This window comes from Petaurus breviceps, unplaced genomic scaffold (genome assembly GCF_028583685.1).
Source record: "Petaurus breviceps papuanus isolate PSGF00001 unplaced genomic scaffold, PetGlider_PUasm1.0 38, whole genome shotgun sequence".
In the NCBI taxonomy this organism is placed as follows: Eukaryota; Metazoa; Chordata; class Mammalia; order Diprotodontia; family Petauridae; genus Petaurus; species Petaurus breviceps.
In genome coordinates this window covers 38234230-38242100 of record NW_027186304.1, presented here as the reverse complement: position 1 = coordinate 38242100, position 7871 = coordinate 38234230, and the positions used below count along the sequence as shown (strand labels likewise).

General features: G+C 39.3%; 1 protein-coding gene across 2 annotated transcripts in view; it reads right to left on the bottom strand.

Moving 5' to 3' along the window:
• LAMA3 (laminin subunit alpha 3) overlaps window positions 1-7871 on the bottom strand; it is a 343942-nt gene that overhangs the window by 124025 nt on the left and 212046 nt on the right. For both annotated transcript variants that reach the window (XM_069099797.1, XM_069099798.1), the window contains exons 29-30: window positions 3316-3413; window positions 1401-1545 (exon numbers count right to left, since the gene is read on the bottom strand). In XM_069099797.1, the coding sequence (XP_068955898.1) occupies window positions 1401-1545; window positions 3316-3413 (243 nt within the window). The remainder of the gene's footprint in view (window positions 1-1400; window positions 1546-3315; window positions 3414-7871) is intronic.

Here is a 7871-nt window from a genome sequence, read left to right as displayed (position 1 = left end):
CTATCTATCTATCTATCTATCTATCTATCTATCTATCTATCTATCTATCTATCTATCTATCTATCTATCTATCTATCTATTATACTATACTATCCTAGCTTATTCTTATCACCTCTTGCCTGAACTTCTGCAATGTTCCCCTAACTCATTTACCTACTTCTGGTCCCTCTCCTCTCCAATCCATCCCCCTCATATAGCTTTCAAAATAATCTTCCTAAGCCTCAAGTCTGATTGCATAAGTGTCCCTCCAATGCCTCCAGTGTAGTAGTACTCAAACATTTTGGTCTCAGGACCCTTTTATACTCTTTTTTTTTGGCTTTTTTTTTGGAGGGGAAGGGCAGGGCAATTGGGGTTAAGTGACTTGCCCAAGGTCACATGGTTAGTAAGTGTTAAGTGTCTGGGGCCAGATTTGAACTCATGTCCTCCTGATTCCAGATTTACTGCATCACCTAGCTGCCCTGCCTTTTTACTCTAAAAAATAACTGAGTACCTCGAAGATATTTGATTTATGTGGGTTATATCTACCAATATTTACCGTATTAGAAAAATTAAAATTTTTTAAATTTAATTAGAACAATTAAAAATTTTACCAAATTAAAAAAGATGGTTTTAAAAATAATTATTCAATTCATTTAAAAATAACAATAATAAACCCATTACATGTTAACATAACATACTTTTTTGAAGATAAAAAAACTACATTTTATCAAACAAAAATAATTTAGTGAAAAGAGTGGCATTGTTTTATAAAGTTTTGCAAATTGCTTTAATATATGGATTAAGAGCTGGATTCTCATGCCTACTTCCTCATTCAATCTCATTACTATTATTTTTGTCAAAGCATGTGAAGAAAACCTAGCCTTATGAAGTTGGAAAAGGGAGGAACATTTTAATAGCCAAATAACACCTTAGTATGATGACAAAAACACTCTTACCTCATGGACCCCTGAAAGGGTCTGGGGGAAGGTCCCTTAGGGAAGGGAGGGGGAGTGTCCAAGGACCATATTTTGACAACTACTCCTCTAGGATAAAATACCAATTTCTCCACCTAGCATTTAAAGCTTTCTCCAATCTAACTCCTTTCCAGTCTAAATTCATACTACTCTTCATGAATTCTACATTCCAGGCAAACTTCCCTATATCCACCCAGTATAATATAATCTCCTTGGATTTAAGGACTCCGTGTGTGTGTGTGTGTGTGTGTGTGTGTGTGTGTGTGTGTGTACTCACAGTGCCTTGTATATAACAGGCACTAAACAAATGTTGTCACATTAAGCTACGCACACAATCACAGCTGGAGAGACATGGAAGAAAGCAGTTTCACTTCAGGTTGGAGTGGACAAGGAAGCCTTTACAGAACCTGACTTGTTGGGAGCCATATTCATGAAGAAGTGCGCTACCTGTGGTGACTTCAGGATGATGCCCTGGAACACAGATGCAGAAGGTGAAGGATCCTGGGGCACGAAGGGAAGCATTCCACCACTTAGTGCGTCCAAAACTAATGCTGTTGGAGGAGTTTCATGTGCTAAAGGGACACAGGAGGAACTAAAAATAGAATTTTAAAATAATTCTCTTTCTGAAGGATAGGGTAAATAAACCGTGTGTTACTTTTAGACAAAAGGAAAGCACAGAGAACGGTCTGTCAACAGCTCTTAGCAATGATATCTCACAACTGTGACACTTTTAGTCCTTATCCCAACCCTGTGAAGTAGGCAGGACGCTTATGATGTCCCCCATTTTGGTGATAAGGAAAATGAGGTTCAGAGGGGTTCCCACAGGAAATAAGCAGCAAAGCTCCAGCCTCCTGACTCGAAGCTTAGGACTCTTTATACTTTGATGTGCTGCTATTCATAACACTGTATCAGGCAGGCAAAAGGGTGAGGGGAAGTATAGGGGACACAGAAGACAGAATGATGGCACAGTGTTAGGAAAAGAATAGCAGAGCTAGAGCCAGGAGATCTGAGTTTGAGTTCAGCCTTTGCCACTTAGCTGTGTGACTTTAGGCTCCCTTTAACTCTCTGGTTGCTAGATGGCACAATGGAGAGAGTGCTGGGTCTGGAGTCAAGAAAGACCTGAGTTCAAATTCAGTCTCTGAGACTTACTAGCTGGGTGACCCTAGGCAAGTAATTTCATCTCTCTGCCTCAGTTTCCCCATCTATAAAATGGTGATCATAATAGAATCAACCTCACAGAATTGTTACAAGGATCAAAGTAGATAATATTTATGAAGCACTTAGCATGGCAGCTGGCACATAGTAGGTGCTTAATAAAAGCTTCTTTCTTTCCTTCCTCAGCCTTAGTAAGGGGGCTTGGACTAGCTGACCTTTGAGGTCTTGTCCATTTCCTACAGTCTATGCCGCTAGCTCAAAGACTTCACTTCAAACTGTACTTGCTTCCTGACTGAATGTTCTGACCGGGAGACTATTTTTTGCCCCAAAGCACTGAGGCTGGTCTGCGGCCAGGATGTGGGAAAGAACCTGATTTCTCAGTTTCAGAGGCTAGAATGAGAATGGCTGCAACACCCCTGGCTGGAGCTAAAGCTAGCTGTCTTAGCAATGGTTATGAATATCAAATGAGATAATCAGGGTGAACATCCTTTGAAAAGCAAAAGTGGACTATGCAAATGTAACAGATTAAAATTTACATTATAATTATATTACATAATTAATATCGTGCTATAAAGATCTCTTGAAAACATAAGGATAAGAAACAGGAGAGGCAGAGTATATACTTAATTTATTTCAGATTCACACCCTGATTCCCATTACGTCCTCCCTAATTTCTCCTAGGTCCTGGCACAGAGAGCCGGTGTCTGCCTCCATAATTGCCTATGAAGATTATTTTTAAAAATTCATACAAAAAACAGACCCACAAAACCCCAAAAGAATACATTAGGTAACTGAGGAGAGGCTGTGATTATCTCAGTCTTAGCAATGAAGAGACTCAGACATGAAGAGAAGATAAAAGGACTTGACCAGTCATGTAGTGAATGAATCAGAGCCGAATGAGGCTCAGAATAGAACTGGGGGCTGCTCTCCTCGGGGTGCTGAGTCTAGGCTACTTCCCCTGAACACTGACGTTTCTGCTTCCTGATTCTGTGGCCTTCTGAACATGCTGCAGAGATTAAGCTTTTGGTTTTGTTTTATAACAAGCACTGACCTTTAACAAAATGACCTATGAATGATTTCTGAAGTCAAATGCAATATTTCAGTCACAAAGGGATTAAAACATCCTGCTAGGCACAACTCTGAGCTTAAGTCTTTCTCTGTGTTAGAAAAGATTAAAGGGAGAGGGGAAAGGAGAGGAAGCACGTACCTTTGATTAACAAATCTCCCATAACTGGCAATGCAGTGTACATTGGGTTTCACATATTCTGTAGAGAATTCTCCCACTGGTATAATACAAATTTGGTGCTGTTGAAAGAAAATAATGCAAAAGGTACCTGATGTTTCTGAGTTCTCAGGTAACACAAAAGTTTCATTTAAAGAAAGGGTTATTTTTTAACCCCAAGACACATCCTCTATCTCATAAATTAACTTTATTTAAATGCATTAAGAACATGTGTTATTGCAAATCCCTCTGGCATTACCCTGTATTACTCATCTCTCTTATTTCTCTTGAAGGAATGTTTTTATTTTAATTGTTTATTTAGGGGCAGCTAGGTGGAACAGAGCACCAGCCCTGGAGTCAGGAGGACCTGAGTTCAAATCCTTTCTCAGACACTTAACACTTACTAGCCATGTGGCCTTGGGCAAGTCACTTAACCTCAATAGCCATGCCTTCCTCTCTGCAAAAAAATATTTATTTTTTGTTTTCAACATTCTTTTCTATAAGATTTTGAATTCCAAATTTTCTCCCCATTTCTCCCCTCCCCCCACCCAAAGAGGGCATGTAATTTGATATAGACTTTCCATATATGTTCACATTGAACCTATTTTCACATTAGTCATGTTGTAAAGAAAAATTAAAACCAATGGGGAAAAAATACAAGAAAGAAGAAACAAAAAAAGGAAAAAAAGAGAGAGAGAGAGAGAGCACTCAAATAATATGCTTCAATCTTCATCCAGATTCCATAGTTCTTTTTCTGGATGTGGACAGCATTTTCTATCATGAGTCCTTTGGAGCTGTCTTGGATCCTTGAAGAAGAGATAAGTCTATCAAAGTTAGTCATCATACATTGTGGCTGTGTACAATGTTCTCCTGGTGCCACTCACTTCACTCAGCATCAGTTCATTCAAGTCTTTGCAGGTAGCACAAATTGTATTCCATTACATTCATATACCACAACTTGTTTAGCCATTCCCCAATTGATGGGCATCCCCTCAATTTATAATTCTTGGCCACCACAAAAAGGCCTGCTATAAATATTTTTGTACATGTGGATCCTTTTCTCATTTTTATGATTTCTTTGGGATATAGACCTAGAAGTGGTATTGCTGGGTTCAAGAGTATGCACATTTTTATAGCCCTTTGGTTATAGTTCCAAATTGCTCTCCAGAATGGTTAGATCACTTCACATCCACCAACAATGCATTAGTGTTCCAATTTTCCCACATCTCCAGCATATATAATTTTCTTCTTCTATCATGTTAATCAATCTGATAGGTGTAATGTGGCACCTCAGAGTTATTTTGATTTGCATTTCTCTAATCAATAGTGATTCAGAGTATGTTTGCATATGATTATAGATAGTTTTAATTTCTTCCTCTGAAAACTGCCTGTTCATATCCTTTGACCATTTATCAATTGGGGTCCTTGAAGGAACGGTAATGGCTTCCAGATTCTGTGTGTTTGAGGATGATGATAAAACTAGGTGAAAGGAATAGCTCCTTAAGTGACTGCACTTGCATCGTTAGCACCTGGCATGATGCCTGGGACATGATGTTTAATCAATACTAGCTGATTAATTGGCAAGATCTCCCCTTTCCACCAATTTAGATGTGCACCTCCATTCAAATAATCATTGAGGAAGCTTTCCCCAAACGGAAGCACAAGGAATATATCCAGAAGGGAAGAAGGGTCACTCAGCTCCCTCCACTCTGCTGCTCTTCCTGGTTTCAACTCCACAGAAGAAGCTGCCCCTCCCAGGATGAGTTCATCACTTCTAATCTTACCACCATGCTGCTAAGTCAAGCCGTGATTGACACCCCCTCCTTCAGCCTCGTCTCCCCTCTGATTGGAGGGCTAGAGGGTGGAGTAGCAAACTCCTCCCAATGCCTTCCTCTATAGAGAACAGATACTGGACTCTCTCAAGTCCCTCCACTCTGCATCTTCTGGTCTTCCTGGTTTCAAGGCCACTCTCTCCCCCTTCCTATCTCCCTTTGTGCATCGTCCCTCCCTCATTAGACTGTAAGCTCCTTGAGGACAGGGGATCCTTTTTATTAATTGTATCCCTAGCTATTATGGCACATAGTAGACACTCGATAAATGTTTATTGGATGGATCACATAGAAGATGGGGATATAGAGTTGAACATTAAGCTAACTGATCAGATCCCAAGCTTGTGTCTACTATGGGTCAGGTACCTTGCTGGGTACTATGGACACAAAGACAACAATGAAATGGTTTCTGCTGTTTTATGTATTTTAATCAATAAAACACAATTCTCCCAACCCAGCACAGTCCCCCAAAAGGAAATAGGGAACAGCACAGAATAGAAATGCAAGCATCTATGTGACTCACATTTTAAAAATAGGAACTGCTTTCATTAATAAAAGACTAGTGATAAAAATAATGGGGGCAGCTAGGTGGCACAGTGGATACGGCACTGGGCCTGGAGTCAGGAAGACTCATCTTCCTGAGTTAAATCTGGCCTTACACCCTTAACTAGCTGTGTGACGCTGGGAAAGTCACTTAACCCTGTTTGCTTCAGTTTCCTCATCTGGAAAATCAGCTAGAGAAGGAAATGGCAAATCACTCCAGTATATTTGCCAGGAAAACCCCAAATGGAGTCATGGAGAGCTGGACATTACAGAAATGACTGACGAATAACAAATAATAATAATAGTAATAGCATAAATAATAATTATGTAGAATTTATATAATAAGGTTTGCACAACACTTCACATAAGTTATCTTATTTGATCCTCACAACAACCCTGGTAGGTGTTCCTATTATCTCCATTTTACAGATGAGGAAACTGAGACTTAGATTAGATGACGCACTGAATCACACAGCTAAGAAGTGTCTAGGGGCAGATTTAAAAGCCTGTTGCTTTTTTAGTCTTCCTGACTCTAAATCCAACACTCTACCTACTACACCACCAAGCTATCTCAGTAAGTCAATAATAGGTATTAGTCAAAGCAAAAGCTAGTAATGGGAAAGAATGACAAACTAAAACCTTACTTTTAGCAGCTGCCTAAAAAGAATATATTGGCATGTATAGGATAAACAATGTTCCCATGAAGTGAAAAAAAGAAATCTTTAGATAATTTGTTTGTAATTTAAATTCCAAAACATGGTGAGGTAGGGTTTTTGAAAATAAATTTCAAATAGAATCTTCAAGAAGATAATTTTCATTCTTAATGGAGAAGGTGGAGTTGGAATAGTCCTGTTTCAATGAGAAAAATCCAGCTGTCATTGGGAATAAGAACTTTGCCTCAATGACTATCTTAACCATGGAAATTATTCTTGGAATACATTGAGCTGCCCTTGGAGAACAGTGAAAAAAGTATCCTTTCTTGGAACCAAAAGAGCTAAAAATGTTTTGGGAAAAAAAGCCTACCTGTTCAAAATCAATGCTTTAAAATGTGAAAAGTGTGTTACATATATAAGAATATTTTTTTCATAATTTCATAGGAATTTTCTTATGAAAGAAAGCCATACCAATTGACCAGTCAGCAAGTAGCAACAGAATTTGGCCAGGGTGCACATTACCATGGGATGGTGGGAAAAATATTGGAATGGGAGTCTGAGGACCTTCTTTAAGTCCTAATTCAACCACCCATGAAACTTCGGTCAATTAATTTCTTTGGGTTTTCCTATAAAACAAAGAGTTTGGACAAGGCTACCTCTAAGATTTCTTCTAGCCATAAATCAGAGATTCTATTATCCCACCACACCATGCTGGGTATTCTGAGAGACACAAAAACATACATCAGTTATTCTCTTCAACAAGTTAGTTGGGGAAAGGAGGAGGGATAAGAAAACTGTGAAACAGAGAATAACATGATACATTATGTTTAATTAGGTGTTCAGTTATGTGGTGTACTATTAGTTCTATAAGTGCTATAGGTCTGAGAAGAATATATCATGTAGAACTAGAGTCCTGAGTTTCCTGAGGCAGGTGGGATTTAAAGGTAGGCCTTCATAGTGGGGTGGAAGGAGATAAAAGAATATTCCATGAAGGGAGAGATAAGACATGTCTGAAAACATTTCTAGTCAAGTGAGGAGACTGACCAGAGACTAGAGTGTCTATGGTGGGAAGGAGTAGAAACCTAGTTTGGATAGGTGGTATGGGATAGTTCAGGCAGCTAGGTGGTGCAGTAGATAAAGTGCTGGGCCTGGAGTCAAGAAGACCCGAGCTCAACTTTGGCCTTAGCTACTAGCTGTGTGACCATGGGCAAGTCACTTAACCCTGTTTACCTCAGTTTCCTCACCTGTGAAGTGAGCTGGAGAAGGAAATGGCAAACTATTCCATTATTTTTTTCCAAGAAAAACACAAATTAGGTCACAAAGAGACAGACGTGAGTGAAAAAAATGACAGAATCACCACAACAACATAGGGGATAGGTCAGTCAATAAACATTTATTAGCTACCTGTTGTGTACATTGCATTGTGCTAAGTTCTGGGGATGCCAAGAAAGGTAAAAGACCTTTTTGTGCTCTCAAGGAGCTCACAGTACAATGGGTAAGGCTATTGATACGCCAA